The 22,676-nt window shown below is 42.3% G+C and overlaps 2 protein-coding genes across 6 annotated transcripts; one reads left to right on the forward strand and one right to left on the reverse strand.

Moving 5' to 3' along the window:
• Nucleotides 1-4,352: 4,352 nt before the first annotated feature.
• On the forward strand, nt 4,353-9,285 carry LOC149751297 (uncharacterized). Of its 5 annotated transcripts, none has more exons than XM_089927231.1 (3): nt 4,380-4,586; nt 6,609-8,283; nt 8,356-9,285. In XM_089927231.1, the coding sequence occupies exons 2-3, from the start codon at nt 7,443-7,445 to the stop codon at nt 8,835-8,837; spliced, it is 1,323 nt and encodes a 440-aa protein (XP_089783357.1). In that variant the 5' UTR covers nt 4,380-4,586; nt 6,609-7,442; the 3' UTR covers nt 8,838-9,285. The 5 variants fall into 5 exon arrangements, with proteins under 5 accessions (XP_089783355.1, XP_089783357.1, XP_089783356.1 ...); XM_089927232.1 differs by having other exon boundaries at nt 4,393-4,586; nt 6,628-8,283; XM_089927229.1 differs by having other exon boundaries at nt 4,353-4,586; nt 6,634-9,285.
• A 9,062-nt stretch (nt 9,286-18,347) lies between these two features.
• LOC149751298 (transcription factor PHYTOCHROME INTERACTING FACTOR-LIKE 15-like) lies at nt 18,348-22,368 on the reverse strand. The gene is made up of 7 exons (XM_089927319.1): nt 21,393-22,368; nt 20,069-21,215; nt 19,881-19,982; nt 19,711-19,776; nt 19,543-19,608; nt 18,943-19,446; nt 18,348-18,782 (listed from the first exon to the last, which is right to left on the reverse strand). Exons 1-7 carry the CDS (start codon nt 21,485-21,487, stop codon nt 18,762-18,764), a joined length of 2,001 nt encoding a protein of 666 aa, XP_089783445.1. The 5' UTR covers nt 21,488-22,368; the 3' UTR covers nt 18,348-18,761.
• Between the last annotated feature and the right edge of the window lie 308 nt (nt 22,369-22,676).

The raw sequence follows: 22,676 nt of genomic DNA on the forward strand, positions 1-22,676 counted from the left end.
TTTAGATTTTATGGATAGGAAAATACCTTGAGGAGGAGTATTTTTGTTGCAACGTTCTGAAGGTCGTCACCCAATTTGTGGTTTGACATGACTATGACGTCGTAGTTCTGCCTCCACAATATCCATTTTTCAAGCTCGGGCAGCCATTTGATTTGGAAGTTCATCCATCAAATCATCTTGTTGTCATTTGATGTTGTAGGGATAGTACTGATCGTCATAGTAGGGATTATCATAGTAACAATCATAATAGTAGGAATCATTATAGTAGGGATCATAATAGTAGGAACATCTTCTTCTTGTACTTATGTGGATCGATTTGATGCCAATTGATGCAGAACAGAGGTGGGATGGTCGCTTTAATACCAATTGACATAGAACGGAGGTGGGATGGCCACTCTGATACCAAGTAACGCAGTCAGGGATGGGTTTATGTGATGGACTTGGACGGAAGGGCTGATCTTTACTTTCTCTTTTTGTTTTTTTCAAGTGGTGGTTAAGGTTTTGATTGATGGAAGGATGAAAGAAGAAGAAGATGATGATGATGAAGAGATTGGGTTTTATGGATGGTAGCCAAGTTAAGAAAATGGTGAATAGTTGAACTAGGGCTAGAGTTAGGGCGGGGTGATGATGGATGCAGAAAAAATGTAAGGAAGATAACTACGTCTTGATTGAAAGAGTCTCACCTTCGCTCAAGAACCCAGGGTTGGCATAAAGAAGGAGAAGGAGTCTCACCTTTCCAACTTCTACCGATGAAGAACCTCGGCGTCTCACCAAGGGTTTCAAGGCGTCTCACTTAGGAAGAAGAAACATTTGGAGTCTCACCAAAGGAGGAAGAAGAAGCCTCACGCCTCTCAATTTTAAGAGCAATTGACAATCAAAATTAATTCTCTAATTTTATTCTTCAACCTCCCCTTTATATAGAGTAAGAAGTTGAAAAAATATGGACTCTTACAACCAAAATTTTAGGAGTCCAATTAAACATGAACTCTTTTAAATCAAATCAACTAACGAAATCAGCTGACGATGTTAACTGATGAAATCAGCTGATGAAATCAACTGACGAAATCTACTAAACCAACTAAGACTCCCAAATAACTAGGACTTTTTAAAAATACATGGACTAAGAGTCCAAATAAGCTAGGACTCTTTCAAACAACACATGTACTCAATAAACAAGACTCTAAACAATCTAGGACTCTTGGACTGCAAATAAACTAGGACTTCTAGAACAACTCAAATTTGACCAAGTCAATTCCTCATCTCTCGCTTACATGACGTGGACGCTTTGATGCCACTTGGCATTCAATTACATGGACACAATTATCAAACACAAATTAGCAAATTACAAACCTAAATTAAGGATCTAATGTAACTAGGTGCCGAAAATATTGGACCCACTGTAATTCGGGCACATCCAAGCGACGATCCAAATACGACGCATATCTAGGATGACTCGGGCTCTTGCTCCTGCATCAATTTGTGCTGGACAACAGTGAACAGTTCATTAATAATGCTAACCCCATCTTACTTAACCATGCTGTGTTGGGTTGAACAGAACTTCCATGTGAACTTTTGTCATCTTAAGCTAATGATATCATTTATTGATATTGCTTAATGAGCACGCAAAATCTAGCACAAAATAAGAAAATTGCCTATCCTGTTAAATGGAGCTTTAAATTGCTAGTACTTAAGCAAATGGATTACTCAATATGGGATAGCAAGCTGGTTCTCTGATGAGCTGAAGTTCCATCATTTGTTTTTTTGATTTTTTTTCTGCTTTATATTTCTGCAACTACTTTTGTTTCTTTTATATTGTCACACTTTAATCTAATCTCTGTTTGCTGCTGTATCTCTTTCTTTTCTTCTGCTGTAATCACCTTTGCTCTTCAATAAAAGCCAGATGGATGCTTTACCAGCCTCCTTTATTATCAAAAAAAAAAATATCATTTATTGATGTGCAACAAAATTTATTATAGTTAATACCGTACTAAATAAATAAAGGCTTTAGCGTAAATTCTAATCCAGGATTTTGATGTGTCTTAACCAAATTTATTATCTTAATATATTCCCCCAAGACATTATAGTCATCTTGCCTGTCAACCCTCAAACAACTGACATCCTCCCCTATATCCTTACATTTTTTCTATACATTTTGTTATTTGATTATATATCAAAAGTGATCCAAAAATTGACGACTCCTAATGTTTAGTCCCAGGGTATGACCTCACGAGTCACTGACTTGACAACGAAGACAATGAAGGCTCAGGAAAACAATGGATGGTGGTGGAGGCCTGCTTGAGTTATCTTCAATGTTGATCTGCCAATACTTTAAAAAAATCATTTTATAACATTAAGCTTGTTATTTTATTGTAACTTTAGGCTTCTATATAACATTAAGCTTGTCATTTTATTGTAACTTTAGGCTTCTACACCATAGCAGGAGTGCACAGGGGCATATGTTTTAATTATGGAAAGGATCAGAGATTTTTCTCTCCCTGAATTAAAAACTTGGCAACTTCTAAAAGTTTTCATGCCTTTACAGGGATGTTTGACAATTTTTTTCACTCCTTTCAAATATGCAAAATGTTAACTAGCTAATTTCAAGCAGCTAGTCGTATTACTTAAGCTATTTCTGTTATAGTAAGTCTGTGGATTCGAACATTTTCACTAGAAGCCCCGAATTTGTTGAATTACAAAAGAATTGTCTAATGCAATATAAATCTCTGCCAAAAAAAAAAAAAAAACAGCTACGGTTACATTTGTCTCCCCCCTCCCTCCTCTTGCGGCGCAAAAAAAAAAAAAAAAAAAAAAAAAGAAAGAAAAGAAAAAGAGGAAAAGAATTTCAGCTTTAGTTGTGGCTTCTGATTTATTAAGTGTGCCTTCATTTTTGATCCGCCCCACTTTATGATTCAGTTCCACATATTTTGAAATAAAAAATAATTAGCAATTTTTTGTGAGATCCATGGCAGCATTACAGACCCTGTGTGTGTGTGTGTGTTTGTGTGTGTATATATATATATATATATATATATATAGTGTGTCCTGTGTCGGCTTGGGGAAGTATGAAATAGATGTATTGGGATTAGAGTTTTGTTGAGAGGTCACTTTATTCTTTTACTCCATCGATTATAGTGATTTTTTTTTTTTCCATCCTCTTGTAGCCAACCCAGATAAATTTGTGCTGTATTTTCTTTCTTTCTATCTTCTAAATTTTTTTTGTTCTTCCATCTAAATATGTCACAGATTTTGAGATAATTAAAAATCTCCGCATTCAGTTTCCCTCTCTTTCTCTTAAATAATAATAATAAAAAAAAAAAAAAGGAGACAACTGAAGGCCTCAACTTGCATCACAAAAAGCAATCAAAAGCACATAGGAGTTGGTAAACTTGCATTGTACCCAAGAGGACTACATTGCTTGTTTGTCACAACACACCAGCAAGAGTCTGAAAGTAGTGGAGGAATTGGAAAAATGGTGCCAAGGGGCCATCAAAAAGTGAAAGCTCCTTCCATCTTCTGCAAAGACCAGGAACATGTCCCACGGCAACCCCAAGGGATCAACTTAAAGAACCCCCAAGAAACCTCAATATGTGCAAGCACATGCCCAATCACCATATGCCATGTGTCCCACCTCACTCAAAGTGCAAATGGCCCGTAAGGTGGTCATGCCACGACCGTCTCACGTCGTGAAAACCAAAGGAAAGCTTGTATTTTAATATTATTTTTGGGAATTTATAATTACACCCCATTTTAAGAAACGTGCGGTCCTGGTGCGTTCCCTCTGTTTCAATCTCTCTCTCTCTCTCTCTCTCTCTCTCCCCCCCCAACGTGCATTCCCTCTGTTTCAATCTCTCTCTCTCTCTCTCCCCAACGTGCCTTAGGAAAAGGACGCAGAGGGAGTGCAGATTGCCTAAAAAGTGTTCAAATCGCCGCTTTTACTAGAAGCTTAAGATTATTAAATAAAATAAATTTATTTATATATTTAAATTTATTTATACTCTTTTTTACATATAAATCGAATTTTTTGATCCAATATGTAAATTTTTTTAATAATAAAATTAAAGAATACGAAGATAGGATTCAAACTCAGAACTTCTGTTCTGATACCATGTTGAAATCATCACTTGCTTCAAAAATTTAAATTAGTAGGTTGAGATACATTTATTTATATATTTAAATTTTTTTTTTATATATGTGGGCCGAATTTTCTGGCTTAATATGTGAAATTTTTTTATAATAAAGTTAAAAAGTACGGAATAAGATTTGTACTCAAAACGTTTGCTCTGGTATTAAATAAATAAATAAATAAAATAAAAAAAGGGTGTTCATGTGAACTCTTCATTTTTTTTTTGCCTGGTCCTTATTTTTACTTCTTTGGTGGTATCATGTGTTCGTGTGCCTGAGCTGATGCCAGCTCATGTTCTCTTGCTGATCGAGCTTGTGGATTGCTGCATCCGCTGCGAGCTCTGGTTCTTCTCCTCTTTGCCACCTCGCCTCTTCTCCAAGCTAAAGGAGAGGGCTCGCCTGGGGTAGCTCATCCTGAATCCATGGCCTCTGAGGCTTTGCCAACAGATCAAACAACTGATGGGGTATTCTTCCTGTCTTTTTTCTCCTTCCTTTATTCCATTTTCCTTTCTATCTGGTGTTTATCTTTCTTGGCTGCCACCACCTGTAAAAGTACTGATGAAACTTAAAAAAATGGAAATATCCCATTCTTTTCTTTTCATTTCATTTTTTTGGTGCTCTCCCTGCTAGGACGAGGAATTTGGAGCAAGACACACCTGAAAATTTTCAATTATAACACCTTTTTCATGTTCCTTTTCCACTTGGTATTGTGGGTACAGATTGTTTTAGGCAACAGAAGCAGTTCTAGCATTCATGCATCATGTGGGAAGGATCAAGTGTAAGCGAACTGATAGGAGGATTTGATCAATCATTTTCTTCTTCTATTTGTATTTTTCTTGTTTTTGTAAGCCAGTGCTGAAGATTTTGTCAAAAAAAAAAAGAAAAAAAAGAGAGAGAATTTTTTTTTTTTTTTTTTTTTTTTTTTTTGAGAATTGGAAAGGAGGCATCAAGACCTCCTCCCCAGCTTTATCAAGCTTTTTTTCGTTTTTTTTTTTTAAGTCCTTTGAGTTTTGCATTAAACTGAAGATTTTAGTGGGCTGAGACCTTCTCTAATTCTGGTATTCATGAATCATGAAAATAAGTTTATTTTGTTAAGAAAAACGATTAAGACTCTGTATTTTCTAAGTACGAAGAGCATTAGCTCTTAAGATTTGCTGTTAGGTGATTCTTCTTCTATATTCACAAGACTAGCCAGTAAGTATACCCCTTAGAACTGATATGGATCCAAGACTATACATATTATCATGGATACTAAGAACTTTGTTGATCTTGGCTCTCTTGGCCCTGATTGAGTTGTCCATTGTCAAGATTCATTAATCTTTGGGAGAATTTGGTAGCTCCATCCAATGGATGTTAAATAAATAGCTAGTTTTCATTTCCCTATCATGTTTAAGTCATGTGATTTGTCATGGAAAAAGAAATTCTCAGAGTTAAAACACCTTACTTTTGGTTCTGTCACTCACAATTATAAATTCATGACATGTACTGTCTTCTTTCACTTCCGGATATAAGAATGACCATATAGAGCTACCAGATCATCTGGTGTAGGATTTTTTTTTTGTTTTTTTGTTTTTTTTTACCAAGAAGTGGGATGCAACCTATAAATGTCAGATTTCGTCACACATCTTGTGCTCATGGAAAATTAGTTCAACCTGTTCTGAATTTAATTTGAATATCTTATAATGTACTTCACATATAAACTTGTTTTAGTGTACCTGATTAGGAAGGAAATCAAATCCTTGTAAAATATCTTGTTGAATGATTGTTTTAACATTACTGTTTGGTCTTAGAATCTTCAAAAGAAAGAAAGAGTCTAGTTGATACACTTAATGAAAATTCTCAGTTATGTATTATTAGCCTTGTGATCTTGTAGTGAGATGTGTTCACTTAGGCATAGCAAGAGTATGGAAGGTATATGATAAATTCAGGAAAACAAAATTAAGTCTGCTAAATTTTTGACTAGCTTGACTTCTTTCCAACTGACAAAAACCTTTTGATGATTGAATGTTGTATTACCTCCTGTATGTTGTTCTCATATAAATTTGTTCTAATTTACTGTTCCATGTTTGTGTTAGATTTTGAGATGTCTCTTTATCCATCATTGATAACTTCCAATGTAGTAGTTCTAGTTGCATTTGTATCTAAAAAAGCCTTAATTTTGGTGCACATGAAATTATTGGTTCAGCTTTCTTTCTTTTATTTTATAAAAAAACTTTTTGCTATACATACAAGTACATTGTTATTTTCATAACCAACAACAGGATACTTGCTTTCACATTTCTGATCATTTCGTGAACATGCATAAGCATTTATCTGCTTCACTTACCACCAATCTGAGAAATGTAAAGAAAAAGAAAAATATGTATTTATGATATACTTTTTTCCCATAATAATCAATTATTTTGATTCTATACAAGATTCTTGATTTAGATGCATAAGAGAATATCTTTTTTGGATAATCATTGGTTGCTAGCTAACTGGTATAGAACTTGGCATATTGTTGAGGAGAAGAAAGAGATCGACAATATAAAAGATACCAACGGAGAGAATATTTTCCAACCAAAGGAAATTGAAGGTAAGGATGATGAAACAAGGTTCAAAGCGGAGAGTTCAACATATGATGAAATAGATTTAACTGGATCGGAGGAAAAGCTAGAAGGTAAGAGTGATTCCACAGATGAAGTGAGAAAGGAAGAAGAAGATAATGATAAGGCTTCTGGTTCAGATGATTTGATTGTTCATGTTGTGGAAGAGGTAGACAATTCTACAAAGGAAGCTGAAATCTCTGCTCCTTTAGAACAAGCAGCTGAAGTTACTGGGGAAGAATTAATGAATCAACCAGATGCATCTAATTCTCCTGTACCACCAACTGAAGTAGTTGAAAAACCAAAGGAGGATTTTGAGGAATCTTCAATTCAAGAATCAGAATCAGAAGCATCAAAAGGGCAAGCAGTTTCAGAATCAGGGACCGAAAAAGTGAAGATGCAGGAGAAGTTACAGAGTCTTCCACAGTTCCAATTTCAATTTCAGAAGCAGAAAACAATCAAAAGGAGCCACCAATATTGTCTACTGCCAGAGAGCCTGCATCTAAATGCATCGAAGCCCTTGAGACTCAGGAAGGTGAAAAGGCTTCTCAAGATGAAAGCAAGAAGGTTGAGGAGGCTATTGCTTTCGAAAATTTGGGTGTAGTTGTCACAGATGTTGCCAAGCTCCAAGAAGCCGGAAAAGGGGCTGCTGCTCTTGAGGCTACTATTGCACCAGAAAAGACTCATACAAATTCAAATGCTGATGAAGCCGTTGAGGAATCTGCTAAAGAAGAAATGAGGAGTGGTGAAGTTGAAGAGGTGGAGAAAGCAGTGGCAATTGATGCTGGCAAGCCAGTTCCTTCTGCTGTTATAGAACTTGTAGAGGCTGCTGATGCCAGTTCAGTTATCGAAATCACTGAAGATTCCATGAAGCAAGACGCTAAGGTTGAAGAACAGAAGCAGGAAAATATTATTGAAGATAAAGAACCAAATCTAAGAGAGAAAAGTAAAATTGATGCTGCTAGTGAAGCTGCTGAAGTTACATATGAAGGAGAGAAGGTTACTGAAATTATTGAAAAGGTTGAGGAGAAGAAGAATGAGAGCTTGGAAGGTGATGAGGCAAATTTGGTAGAGACCTCCAAATATCTCAATGCTGCTATTGAAGTTTCTGGACTCTCTTCAGAGGAAAGGAGGGTCTCTGAAGGTGCTGAAATGGTTGAGGATAAGGACAAAGACTTACAAGGTAAAGAGGAAATCACCAAAGATCTTGATGCTGCTTCCGTGATCGCAGAGGCTTCATCCCAGGAGGAGAAGTCTTCTGAAGGTTCTGCAATGTTTGAGGAGACAAAGGATGAGGGTTTAAAAGATGAGAAGATATCTCTAGTAGAGACCTCCAAGGATTTTGATGCTGCCTCTGAAGTTGCTGACTTCTCATCCAAGGAAAAGGAGGTCTCTGAAAGTCCTGAAATTGTGGCAGAAAAGAAGGAAGAGAGTTTGGAGAGCGACAAGTCAACATCAGTTGAGACCTCCAAAAGTTTTGATGCTGCTGCTAGCATTGCTGAGGTCTCATCCAAAGATGAGAAAACTTCTATAGCTGCTGAAATGGTCGAGGAGAAGAAGGATGACAGTCTAGAAGGTAAAAAACCAACTTCAGTTGAGACTTCCAAAGATTCCAATGTTTCTGCTAACATTTCTGGAGTCTTGTCAGGGGAGGAGAAAACATCTGGTGGTCCTGAAATGGTTTGGGAGAAGGACGAGGGAGAGAGAGCTCCTGAAAGCACCGAAACAATTAGTGCAAAGAAGAGTGAAGTTTTGGAAAGCGCAAGGAAGACTCTAGGCGAAACTTTTAAAGAGCATGATGTGGAGGAAAAGAATGTTTTCGCTGCATCTGCTGCAGAACGAGTTGGTGATTTAGACGAGGTTGAGAAGGGCAAGGATCTTGCAAAAGATATAGCAGAGACTGGAAAACCTGATGACGGAAACTTAGTTGAACCCTCCAAAGGTGATTCTGCCAAGCAAGAGAACGAGGCCCCCAAACAAGAGGTTCCTAAAGCTTCTCAACGTCATTCAAATAACATAATATCCAAGGTGAAGCATTCGATTGTAAAGGCAAAGAAGGCAGTCCTTGGCAAATCACCTAGTTCAAAGACCATGTCTGCAGGAATCAAAGATGACATTAAAGTGAAATGATAGAGCAGGAGGTTTTTCAGTTTAAAATGGTCGCATCATTTGCCATAGGCTCTTGCATCTTATATGCTCTAAAGGCCATTCTTGCATCCACTGAATTTGCCTGTGGTGGTGTGCCTCCCACATGGTGCCCAGTGGCGGAGAAAACATGTGAGTAAATAGATGAATAATTAATTTTGGAGGATCGAACTGATGGGGCCATGCTACTTGCAGGGAAGGATTTACTGAAACTATGCCTCTTAGCTTGATGATAGAAATGATGAATTGTATGGTATCAGCTCATTGTATTGTTTATATTTTTGGATGCAGTGCTTGTGTTTTGCTTGGTTATATTTTCTGAGTGTTTATATATCTTTTGAGATTCATTTTGTTGATTATGTGATGTATTGTTTTGTCTCATAAACAATAATCAACATCTGTTTGATCTATATTTTGTAAGTTATTGTGACGCTACTGCATTGTGGTGATAGCTAAAGATCTCTGAATTTAACATCATGCTAATGGGATAGGATGTGTTCCTTTGATGTAATCATGAGCATGTTGGTTCCCTAAATCCAGGATCATGTCAAAGAATAGAAATAAGTAAATGTATATGTGCAAGTCCACTGACTCAGGAATGAAAGCAATTTCGTAGCACAATTTTGTATTATGTTCATGAATTGATGTTAACCTAGTATGTCGGTATATCCACCTTCATGTTATTATCGCATGCATGTTTCAGCATGCATCCATCAGAATCTTATGCAGCATTACCTTTACAGATCTGTGTAATCCTTAAGTAATTTGTCAGACAAAAGATAGGCATGTAGTCCAACAAAGGGTGCAAGTGATCACCAATTTCCATCTGCAAGTGGTATCAGATAATGGTATTTTCTCTCATCCCCTAATAACTATTTCAATAGAGTGAATTTCATTCCTTGTTCTCGGCACTTTGCTTTATACCGATGAGCCAAAATATCTCCAAGTATAAATCAGAAAAAAGAAAACTGAAGTGCAATAAATTAGACAAGAACATGATTACAAGGCTTGTTTGTGAATTCTATTTTTTTATTTTTTTAATGATAAAAAGTATAGGGAGATGCTCTAATATTCTTTCAGATATATGCAAGTTGATAAAAATGAAGCTTATATTTTTTGAGATACATTAATTCTTGAAACGGAGGATCGTTGACTCAATAGGGCCAAGAGAGATGCATAATTTCTGCATATGGAGGAGAGAGAAGAGCTTGAAGTTAGTGTGAGGTGCATAATTTTTTCTAATTTTCTTGGCTGTACTCATTTACATTTAGTGTGAGATGCTGTTGTACCCAAAAAGAGCTTGAGTGGCTAAAGCAGAGACGAGGTCAACTTTAGGAAGAATATATGATGAGGAATTTATCTTACGATAGAATTTACTTTAGTGGATTGAGGACACTAAACACAAGACTTCATGCTGACCATTGATTGCAGAACAATTGGAAGTGAGTGTTCACTACCTATGTGTGGATGTTAAAAGTTTGATCGAGGTATGCTTACAAACCTAGCTGCACCTACACCAGCCATAAGATATCTGCAAAATTCCTGTATTACTGTAAGCAAAGAATGTTTTAGAGATTTCTTCAATTGATGAGCAAGAAATATGATGAATTTCCTATTCTGATTTAATCTATTGTCTATTGTTGACCGTGTAGAGTGCCACCATTTCTAGTTAAATTCGGGTCCTCACCACTGAGGAGTGAGGTGCCACAGGCTGAGATAAATTTTATTAATTTTTGTTATGCTGCATGGAATTTATTAATTTAAGGCATCTAATGCGAATGTCTGATTGTGTTTTGAGAGGTAGCAATTTTGAAGTAATTTAGCAATTTCTTTCTTATGCGGCTAAGCAACCAACCCGAGCTTATTCAATTGTTGATGATGGATGAACTAGACTTCATTACGGGCACCGGCGATTTGAAAGATTGATTTATTATTGGTTTCAAAAAAGCTAGGACAGATCTCAAAAAAGATTGATTGGGCACCACCTATATATTCCTTTCACTAATGCCCGTAAAGATGAACCTAATGCTTTGCCAACCATTACAGTAAGATTCTAAGCTTATTGTAACCAAGGTCATCTTGACATCTGCTCTTTACCTTGGAATAGTTCTTAGTTGGATCATGCACCTACTCCGAATAACACATTTACCACATAGCATATTATCTCGTGCTCCGATATTGGTTTTGTTTCTAAAGTCTTTTTCCTCTTCCCTTTTTTTCTGAGATGGAAGATAAAATTCAACTAGCTTTATTTGGGCTATTTGGTTTTATAAAAATAAATGAAAGAATCTAAAAGGAAATGTTGTAGGAGGCAAAGTAGCTCAAAGTATATTTAAGGAAAGTCATTAGCAAATTCTGAAGAGATGACAAAATTACTTTTGTGCAACAGGTAGAGACAAAGTTAGGTGTAAAGTATCAACATGTAATTATTATCAAGTAGACTAACATCTAAGGCCAATATAGTTTCATTTTAAGAAGAGGATAGCCTCTCTTATCATTTGCAGAAAGGATCACACTTATGTGAGGACCCGTGCAAGCTTGTGTTTAGTCTCACATTAGTTATTCGCTGGATAGATCTTAGGTACTTATACGAAATTAAGAAACCTAAATAATATCTTCCGGCTAGCCATTTTGGATTAGGTCTTAGATTATTACAAATGGTATCAGAGCGTACTCGGTTCGTAACCTATGTGGACTAAGAAATAGTGCAGCACGAATCCATTGAGGCTGACCACGGGCCGATCGTGATGTTTGTGTTTAGATTTGAATAAATTTGAACCCTTAGCCTGACGAAGACGTTAGGGTTTAAACGATGGAAGTATGTGAGTATCCGTGCGGGCGTGTGTTTAGTCCCACTCGATTATTCGCTAGGTAGATTTTGGGTACTTATACAAGATCAAGGAGCCTAAATAATATCTTTGAACTAGCCATTTTGGGTGAGGTCCTGAATTTTTACAACTTACATTAATTAAGAAAGAAATTTTTTTTCTTAATTAGATGAACTTGAATCTGTGTTCTCTCCGTGCATTCATCCAAGTTCTTCATCCGCATCCCTGCCACAACAGTGTGTCATCCGTCACCTCTCGTGGAGAGAACTGAGTCTCTATGCAATTCCCAATGGAGAAGCAAATAATTGTATGATTATAACTCCAATCACTAGGGCAACATAGGTTTTTCATTGGCACATCTCTCTAGATCTTGTTAGCCTTGATTTGTGATAATTGGCTTAAACTATAGGATGACCTAATTACCTAACATGACAAGGCAAATATATGGCACCCGTTAGAGGCATCGAAGGCATCCTTGACCCTACTTGATGGGTGAGAGATCGAAAAGCAGCAGCTGACAGGTCGGGCAAAGTGGGTGCAAATGGACTGATGATTACCAGAATTATTCAAGAAGGCAGGGGTAAGAAGACACAGGACAAGTATTATTGTTAACAATATCCTTCTCGCTGGACTTCATGTTCCTGCTAGATGCTTAAAGTTGGGAATGGTATGCTTGAAAGATCATCTCAAAGTCCAACGACAACCAAAGGAACGAGGTGGTGCCGAGGGTGATAAGGTGCAGCGGAGGTGATTGCAATGATGACGATGACAGCAACAATAGGTGATGGCGGAGAGAAAGCACCAAAGATCCAGAGGAAATGACAAACAATGATAGTCGTGGTATAGTGGAAATTAGAATGACATAATAGTAGCAGTGGTGGTGACGATGGTGGAGATGTTGACGCAGCGACAGTGGCAACAGCGGTATAGCAGCGGCGGCGGTAACAGTGATAGTGGCCTTAGCGATGATGGGGATCATGTTGTTAATGATGGTAAAAGTAAGTGTCTTTTATTTTGTAAATTCTTACTTTTATTTTTTTTAAAATAATGAAGTAACTTTTCAATAAAAAAAATCAAAATAATAGTACCAAATATATTTTTATCTGAGTTTATGTAGTTTTATTTTTAAAAATAAAAAAAAGAAATAAAAATGATGCCAGACAGATATAGTTACTTTTTTAAAAAAAATAAATAAACATTAACAGCATTTTCCGATGCTTACCTACCAGCCTCCTAGAAGTGAAAGTCAACACCAGCAATCTAGTTACACCGCACTTATCCATTCTGAAGGGGAAAAAATGGACATAAGCAATAAGCCTTATCCTATTTATTTGTGGCTAGGTTCACGGCTCCAATGTTACCGGTGGATCTTATCTTATCTATCCTTCAAAATGGAATCGATCTTTAAATTGGTTCTTGTTGCTGGAAATTGGACCCGGAGACGGCCGTCGGCTGAGAGGGTGGAGCTCCAGTGAGAACTGACGGGCCGCGATCCGTCAGCGGGCGGCGTCCTCCGTAGGGCCTGCAAAAAAAGCCGGTGGCCGGGGTTTCCGGCGCCGGCCCTCCGATGCCTAAGTTAGAGGGGGCAAAGATATATGGAGGAAAATATGTCCAGAGTTTCAGTATCCAGCCCCCTCTAAGGTGGGAGGGTTCTCCTTTTATAGAGGGGCATTGGATTACCTGTGATGTGACGGGGTAGAGTTTACCGTATGATTGAGCATGTCGGCTGAATCAATGCAGGATCGTGTGCATTAATGTCTTATCGTAGGAGGTTAGGCCGGGGCCAGGAGTTGTCACGGCTGATCAGAGGCAGCCGAGCTAATTTGCCGTGAAGGGCTTGAGATCCGTAGACAACAGGAGCCATGCGCATTAATTGTTGAGTAAGCCGGAGGTCTGCAGAGACCATGCGCATTAATTGTTGAGTAAGCCGGAGGTCTGCAAAGACCATGCGCATTAATTGTTGAGTAAGCCGGAGGTCTGCAGAGACCATGCGCATTAATTGTTGAGTAAGCAGTGGCAGGGGATGGTCTCTGGTCGAGCCGCAGAAGGATGTGATCGCGGCGAGTGGATGGCGAGGTCAAGCTTCTGAGGTCGGAAGTTCCCAGGTCGGGCGTTTCGAGGTCGAGAGCTTCTAAGTCGGGCGCCTGGTCGGGCGTCAGGTCGGTCGTCCGAAGTCGGGTGCCATGTTTGTCGTCCGAGGTCGGTCGTCCGAGGTCGGGCGCTTGGTCGGGCGTCCGAGGTGGGGTGCTTCCGATCACGCGTTGACGACGCGTTCACGTGCTTTGGGGGGAGTCGTATTTCCCTCAACACTACCCCCTGACTTTCGAGTTCGAGCTGCTCGCGAGCTCGGACGTGGGAAGTAGTTGCTTTTATTGCAGTGGTGGGGGCCAGGGAGACTTAAATTATGTTGGCGCTCCACGCGCTTCGGGGTGCTTTTAATGAGGGGAGAGGGGGCGATGCCCTTTCGTCCTTCGAGGCCGTTTCGTGTAGTGAGCTTATGATGGGGCTCCGAGATCCGACGGGATAGCGCCTCGATTCCATATTCGAGGCACCCGTCCAGAATAAATGCGCTACTTCGGCTTTCGAGGCCGACACGTGGCGCAATCCGGACGGGAGGCGGGTTCTAGCCCTGCCGATCTGGGCCGTCGGAAGGGTCTATATAAACCCCTCAATCTGGCCCTAAAAAGGCCTCGCTTGGCTGCTTCTCTCTCTTTTGCCGTTTCTATTCTCCCGTTCTTCTTTCTCAGCTGTGTCAGAGCCCCCCCGGCGGTGCCCCAGAGCGATTCCCGGTGATCCCCCTCGTAGGTCACCTCCCCACATTGGTTAGGGGTTCTCTTTCCTCTTCTTTGTTTCTTCCTCGTCTTTTTCTTCCCTTTTTCTCTTCTTTTTCTTCTTTCTAAAATGAGTTCTGGTCCGAACGAAGTCGGGTCCAACCTGTTGGGAGAGGAACTGGAGCTGGTTTATACCCGGTTCTTTTTTCGGCCCGGGTTTCATCTCGAACCTGCGGGGCCGGAGGATAGGGTGACGCGACCACCTCCAGGTCGGATTGGAGTGCATGTTGAGACACTCTGGGCCGGCCTGCGGTTTCCCCTCCACGAGTTCGTGGATGAATTGCTGGTGGAGTACCAACTCGTCCCAGCACAGCTCGCTCCGAACTCGTGGAGGACTATTATCGGATTTTTGTCCCTTTGCCTTGCGCATGGGATCCCGATTTTGATGAGCGTCTTCCGCCGGTGTTTCTTGTTGAAGACGAACCCGGCGGACGGAGAGTGGATATACTTCGCCTTTCGGGGAGGTATGTCACTCTTCCGAGGTGCCCCATCCTCGATCCACGAGTGGAAGGGAAAATTTTTCTTTCTTGCGTCCGAGGCGTCGTGGGGATTTGACCCGAGGTGGGGGCGTCCTGGGCTGAAGGCAGGCGGACTACAAGGAAGTCCGTCCTCACGGTGCTTTCTCGGGGGGCGAGCCCAACTGTGACAAGAAAACTGATCTCGCCCTCAACCGGGACCGAGTCCCCGGTAAATCCGACTAGTGGAGCGTTTATTCTCCGAACCTGGTTTTCTGTCAACCCCATTTTTTGATAGGCATGGTAGTACAAAACATTTGCCGAGCTTCCATTATCAACCAAGACGCGCTTTACATCAAATTTATTTACAATCATAGAGATGACCACAGCGTCATCGTGAGGGGTTTCAACTCCTTCCAAGTTCTCGTCCGAGAACGAGATGGCTTCAGAAGTGCACAGGCACTTTGGGGGAACCCCTTCTTCGGCTGGCTCTTCAGCCGAGCTTCCTCCTCCAATGACATTGATGGTGCCGGCGATGGGCCCGTTGTCATTTGAATTTTCGGGCATCACGGCATTTTCCACTGGCCTCCTTTCCTCACGTCGGTTCCTCATAAACTGATTAAGTACCCCGCGGCGGATAAGTGCCTCGATCTCGTCTCGGAGCTGGAAACAATCCTCCGTGTCATGGCCGTGGTCCCGGTGGAAGCGGCAATACTTCCTAGGGTTGCGCGGGACTCCTACATTCCGCATTGGGGGCGGGGGCCGGAAGAAGTTCGACCTTCGATCTCCATTAGGATCTCGGTCCGAGGTGCGTTGATGGGAGTGTAGTTCTCGTACCTCCCCAAGTGGATTCGAGGTCATGACAAGGACCTCGGTCGAGCCGGGGACCTTGGTCGAAGCCGCCCCTGCTGTCGAGGCGGGCTCCTCAGCTGAGGCAGGTTCCTATCCCGGCGGGGAGATCGGTTTCTCGGGCGGCCGCGCTCCTCGCGGCGCTTCCTTGGCTTCTTTGAGGCTGGCTCGGTCGCGCCCCGCCTAGAGGCGATAGCCTCCTCGGCCTTCGCATATTTCCGAGCTCGGGCCAGCATTTCGGTGAAGTCAACGGGGAAGCTCTTCTCGATGGAGAAGAGGAATCTGTAGGAGCGAGCCCCAGTCTTTAATGCCGACATGGCTATTGATTGGTCGAGCTCGCGAATTTCAAGGTTGCAGCGGTAAAGCGGTCGAGGTATTCTCTGAGGGATTCTCCTTCCCTCTGCTTGACATCCAGAAGGGAATCCGATGTTCGCCGTCGGCGCCGGCTGGCAGCGAAGTTGGTGGCGAACTGCCTGCCGAGCTGCTCGAAAGAAGATACCGAGCTCGGCTTCAATCCAGAGAACCAAAGCCAAGCGGTTCCCCGAAGGGTAGCTGGGAAGAACTTGCAGAGCACGGCCTCTGAGGACCCTTAGAGTGCCATGAGGGCTCAGTAACTCTCCAAGTGGTCGAGGGGGTCGGCAGTTCCGTTGTAGGGCCCCATTTGGGGCATTTTGAACCTCGGTGGGACCGGCTCGCCCTCGATCTGGCAGGAAAAGAGGGACTTGGTGGTGAACTCAAAGTCACCCTCGCGCCTCGCCTTCCTGCTATGAAGCGCTTCAATCTGGCGCTCCAGTTTCTCGAACCTTCTTGTCGAGCTCCCCAGCCTGGGGGATTGTCGCAATAGTCTACTCTGACTCGTGGCGATCCGGAGCTGACTCAGCCTCCGAAGGCTGCGGCCTTCTGTCCAGGCTTCTCCCCGGCAGTTCTCTCCGGGGGGACGCTCGTTCTTCATTATTAGCCCTGAAGGAGCCATGAAGATTTTGGCCCTGGGGGATCGGTCCATTTGGAGGAAGCACTGGTTGGACCTGGGCCTGTGGAGGTAGCATAGGTGAGGCTTCCTCACGCCGCAGGCCTTGGACGGCGGCGGCCAAAGCCTGGACCTGCTGCACCAGGATGTTGAACTGTTTCGGTTGGACTTGGGAAACCAGGTCGGCTGGAGGCGGCGAGTTCTGGACGGAGTGTCCAGGACTTGGTGGAAGACACCGGGAAGCATTGGAGGCTCCTTTACTTCTCAACTTCATGGCCACGACTCGGGCCCTTCCTCTAGTGCAAATTGTTGCTGGAAATTGGACCCGGGGGCGGCCGTCGGCTGAGAGGGTGGAGCTCCGGCGAGAACTGGCGGGCGGCGATCCGTCGGCGGACGGCGTCCTCCGTAGGGCCGGCAAAAAAAGCCAGTGGCCGGGGTTTCCGGCGCCGGCCCTCCGATGCCTAAGTCAGAGGGGGCAAAGATATATGGAGGAAAATATGTCCAGAGTTTTAGTGTCCAGCCCCCTCTAAGGTGGGAGGGTTCTTCTTTTATAGAGGGGCATTGGATTACCTATGATGTGACGGGGCGGAGTTTACTGTATGATTGAGCATGTCGGCTGAATCAATGCAGGATCGTGTGCATTAATGTCTTGCCGTAGGAAGTTAGGCCGGGGCCAAGGAGTTGTCACGGCTGATCAGAGGCAGCCGAGCTAATTTGCCGTGGAGGGCTTGAGATCCGTAGACAGCAGAGACCATGCGCATTAATTGTTGAGTAAGCCGGAGGTCTGCAGAGACCATGCGTATTAATTGTTGAGTAAGCCGGAGGTCTGCAGAGACCATGCGCATTAATTGTTGACGGCTGTGGCAGGGGATGGTCTCTGGTCGAGCCACAGAAGGATGTGATCGCGGCGAGTGGATGGCGAGGTCAAGCTTCTGAGGTCGGGAGCTCCTAGGTCGGGCGTTTCGAGGTCGAGAGCTCCTAAGTCGGGCGCCTGGTCGGGCATCAGGTCGGTTGTCCGAAGTCGGGTGCCATGTTGGTCGTCCGAGGTCGGTCGCCAGGTCGGTCGTCCGAGGTCGGTCGCCGGGTCGGTCGTCCGAGGTCGGGCGCCAGGTCGGGCGTCCGAGGTGGGGTGCTTCCGATCACGCGCTGGCGACGTGTTCACGTGCTTTGGGGGGACTCGTATTTCCCTCAATAGTTCTCATTCGACCTCTCCTAATTTTCTCCCATCACCCTCAACACTTCAACCTCAGGAATCAGGGTTGCATGAAACTGAAATTGCTATTTTTTTTTCTGCATGGCACACCTAGGGTGAAACTTTATAACCATGAATCAAGAAGAAATCAAAAATTGATCTGCATCGATGCATTTTTCAGCGGTAGATACATTGCAACTAGTGATGGCATGGAACATACACATAATGACTGGCATAACTTATAAATTATTGTCATTTTAACTACTAAAAGCAGCTAAGATATAGTTCTGCTGCTGATGATATTTATCCGGATAAGTGCAATCACTGCCTTGTTATTCACAGATTCACTAACCCAAAGGAATTTCGAGAAAGCTTGCATGAAGTAGCAGTGCTCTAAATAAATAATAAATAAAAAAAAGAATTTGATGAAGATTATTCATAGTTACATCAAGTCAGAAATGCTTACAGAGCCATAAACACCTTCTCTAGGTATTTTGAAGTGTCTTTGTATCAAAACAAGAATTTTCACATGGTGGATGACTTCAGAAGTTGTGCCTTTAGAGAAATTTTGCGTGCTTCTCATCTCAATCAGGCAGTGCCACAAATTTGTCAACCGTAGTCTGTATGACTAGAAAATTCAGGATCTTGTACTTGATTAAAGTGCTGACCAAAACCTGAACATTTCTGCACTCACTCCTTGTTTAATCCCACTTTCAGTGATAAAGTTGAGCAATCCATTTTTCCTGGTATGCAACGAATTTGTTACTCATCTTCACCAAAATAGTTGCTAAAATGGTTCCTTCACTTCCTGACAGCAAGAAAGGAGATCAGTTTATTGTGATGGTGTGACCAATTCGACAAGGATACATGGAATCACTTGTCATGTGAACCCAAGGCACTGAACTATTAAAGATAGCAGTAAGTACATTCACTTTGAGAAAACATGGGTCGATGATAAAACTGCAGACCTGATTAGGATTCTGCATCTGTGAGTTGTCGATGTTTGATCTTTGTAATGTATCTATGTTTTGGTGCTGCTGATCCTCAGAAATTGAAGCAGGAGCTGCTTCTGAAGCCGGAATTGCACAAGTCATTGGTGTTGTAATCTCAGGTACTGAGTTTGCCTTAACAGAAAGTCCCGATGAGGATGACCGAGGCATCGATGAAGGGATACCCCGCTCTGGGACTCCAAACATCTGATGTTTGACAGATCCAGGCATGCCATGCAAGCCCAGAGGCCCTGGAATTGAGGGCCAGGGGAACTGAGGTCCATGAAAGGGCGGTGCAGGGATCATTGAGCAACTTGGGGAGCAATTCATGTCATACATTCCCATCCCATAGCCAAATCCCATACCCATTCCCATCCCTACGCCCATTGGCAAAAAACGAGCCATGGCTGGTGCATGCATATGCTGCATACCAGGAGGTAGCAACATTGGAGGCCTGCATAGACCACTATTCATGGACATGATCTGTGTTGAAAAAAGAAGAAAAGAAAATTTTCAGCAATGGGATCACATTGAGAAAAAAACTAAGAAGCAGAACCTTGATGACCAAAAAGCATTTACCTGAACTTGCATCTGAAGCGTCTTAAGATACTCGATGGCCTCTTCAAGCATCGAAGCTTTGTCCGCCTTCAAATTTGTGTGATTCCAAATGAGACAGGCAAATTCATTCATGTCAGATACTTTACTGATAAAACTGTTCATTATTAGCTAAATGAAAAAATGTATCACCTTGTTGCAGTTGGGTATAAGCTCCTGTAGTGCACGCATTTTCTCGTTAATCCTGTCCCTTCGCCTCTGTTAATACAAAACAGAAATTTTACACACCACATTTGAATTAACAATTGAAATCAAAAGATAACAATTAGAATCTGAGAGCACAAGTTGTCTTGTGCACTCACTCTTTCTGATAAATTATGTATTTCTGCAGCGCGACTTCTCTTTGCACTTATCCCTCGCCCCGTTGCAGGTTTTTCTAACTCCACCGACACATCTTCAAAATCCTACATATAAACAATCAATACAAAGAATTTATCAAAATAAGCTCATATGCGAGAAATTTCATAGGATTCTCTTATATCCAACTTACATCACTCTGGTACCCCGATTCGTCTCCTTCGAGGCTTTTCCTCTTTTCTCGTTGTTTTGGATCATTGGACGCTGCTCCTGCACTATTAGCGGAAGACACAGAAGAAGAAGCAACAACTGCTGCAGGAGCCTTTTCAGTTTCTTGCCTTCTTAAGGCCACACTTGCCATGACACTCGAGCTTGCGAGCTGATCAGGCGGTTTACTACAATTATTAGTTAGGATATGTGTACTATTTTTCGTTGAAGCATCTTGTTGCCAAATAGACTCCGAATGCTCGACAGAGATCACCTCTTGGGGAGGCTGAGCAGAGGACTGCACCTCCATCTTGGGAGGACCTGAAGTTGATCTGCCTCCAACCCCAGTAGCACTCTTAAAACCGCTCATGGACTCGATCAATGTCGACTCCACAAGATTGCTATTCGAGGGAGGGGACACCTTCTCATTGCTTCTAGGTCTGTCAGCACCATGGAGATTGGCCTTCGCAGGCATAGCGGGTCTTGAAAAATGGGAGAAATTCAGCATGCTACTACCATTCAGCTGCAGTGGCTTCGGACCTGCAGGATTTTTGGTCTGCAAATGGGTTTTAGCAGCATCACCGATCCCTTTGTCTATCACTCCTGATTTGGAACTTGGAGCTGAACTCTGGCAATGCTGCGACAATTGAAACAATTGGCTAGTCCTAACTCTACGAGGCTCTGAACTTTTACTCTCTGTAAGTGCTTTTGAAGCATGTTGGCCTAAGCCACAGCTTCTGTCGGACGGCATGGGTTTGCTGCAGGTAGAATGAGGATTCAGAGTGGCCCCCATGAATTCATTCAAGAACTCCAAGCAGTAATCGTTCTGGGGAGTATCATCTGCGAGAGGTTCCTCGGTAGGGTCATTGATCCATGGGACCATATCATCATCTTGAGCATTGACACCAATGTGGGCAGAAGGTCCCGATGGCGAGAAGTCACTAACCATTGGGTCCATTGCATAAAACCTCGAAGCCTTCGGACCGATGGCATCTCTTCGATCCTTCTCTTCGACTCCGGTAGCATGGGGAGAAAAACTAGTGGGGAAGGAGCTCTTCCTAGGCCCGCTGGAATGGCTCTGCATCACAACGTGGCCGTTCTCCCACAGTAGCTCAGCAAATTCATGATCAGGCCTTGATTCACAAATCATGAACATAATTTTTCAGAACAAGTATAGAAATCAATGAAACTAAAACTAGGCTATCATATGAAGAATTATATGACATTTCAAAAGCGGCCAAAATGGATAGAAACTGATAGGATCGAACAAATAGTGTAATTGAATCAGAGAATATGACAAGCCAACTTACATGGAGAATAGATCAGATGAGCAGTTGTTCCCTCTTGATTGTGTGGCTTCCGGCTTATCCCTTGCCGTCAGCCGATGGTACTCGGAGAGAGGCATGATAGCTGAAGCTGATGACTTTTTTTCAGTTAGACTCCAGAGATAGAATGGGATTCAGTTGGCCCTTCCATTTGCTGTTTTCTAAGGCTCACTCCTTGGATTACCCAAAGAAGTTGTTTACATTCTCCTCACCAGTTGTTGGACCCAATCTAGTAGCAATGAGAAGCTGCAAACCAGCGAACATCAGTTGAGCTTATCAGCGCCTACTCTAACCGGTGTCGAATATTTCCAACCAAGATCCAATCTTTCTCTGTAAAACGATCCAATCCTTCTCACTTGAACAGTAATTAAACACGAAGTTGGAAGTTTAGATCTTCTCCAACCTTGTGAAATCTCCCAAATCCATCAAAATCCCTCCTCTCTCTTTTTTTTTTTTTTCTGTGTTGTAACGTTCCAATAGGGAATCAAATTCCTGCAGAAGACTTCTAAACCACGATCGAATCCATATCTCTCAGACACCAATAAAGCCAAAAGCTCATTAACTAAAAAAAAACGAAAGTCTAAATCCAGCTCTTCCGCTCCAGGAATCTCTCAATCCCACCACCGAAATCACCAAAAGAAACACAGAAGGAACAGAGTACTCATCTCCCCTGTTCCACACTCTGATGCTTTCACTGCTTTTTATCAGCAGAAATTCCTCTTTAATTGGAACCAGATTGGTCTCCACGCAAACTCAGTAAAAAAGATACAAAATTTTTCTCACAGGCCTTGGCTAATCCACGGATTCAAATACCAGTAGCCGGGGTAGGGAAAGCGGACGCTATGGTTAAAGATCTCAGCTTTCCTACCCTTTTTCTCTTAGCAGGGATGATTGGTCAAGGGAACAATGGCCTAAATTTGTTCCTTGTGACTGAAACTTGCTGAAATAAAAGATGAGGTTCACGGTCTTTATTCCGTGCATTCGACAATTATAAACTCACTAGTAAAACGAAAAATATCGATAAGTACAGTACTCCACTTCTGTCTGTCTCCAGGCAAAGATTTTAGTGAGAGAGGCAGAGCTCGGTAAAGTGCAGTTATCACAGGGGAGGCTCCACTCATAGATGCAAATAAACAACTGCTGGTTTATGGTTAAAAAAAAAAACAGTTGTACTCCGTGTACCAGGTTATCGCCTATAGTTGATATGGTGTGTGGCGGTACTTTTATATATCTGTGATTGTGGGTTAGGAAGGGATTGACTCCAGTTAA

The sequence above is a fragment of the Phoenix dactylifera genome, chromosome 14, assembly GCF_051530095.1.
Source record: "Phoenix dactylifera cultivar Ajwa chromosome 14, Ajwa_hap1_PhDact_Kaust_v1.1, whole genome shotgun sequence".
Classification (NCBI taxonomy): domain Eukaryota; kingdom Viridiplantae; phylum Streptophyta; class Magnoliopsida; order Arecales; family Arecaceae; genus Phoenix; species Phoenix dactylifera.

Excerpts from the sequence above, each read along its gene's own strand:
- LOC149751297 (XM_089927229.1), top strand. The coding sequence starts at position 7,443 with ATGAGGAGTGGTGAAGTTGAAGAGGTGGAGAAAGCAGTGGCAATTGAT.
- LOC149751298 (XM_089927319.1), bottom strand. The coding sequence starts at position 21,487 with ATGCCTCTCTCCGAGTACCATCGGCTGACGGCAAGGGATAAGCCGGAA. Across the intron at positions 21,216-21,392 it reads TCATCTGATCTATTCTCCAT|GCCTGATCATGAATTTGCTG; the intron begins GTAAGTTGGCTT and ends TTGTGAATCAAG. Across the intron at positions 19,447-19,542 it reads CGCTTCAGATGCAAGTTCAG|ATCATGTCCATGAATAGTGG; the intron begins GTAAATGCTTTT and ends TTTTCAACACAG.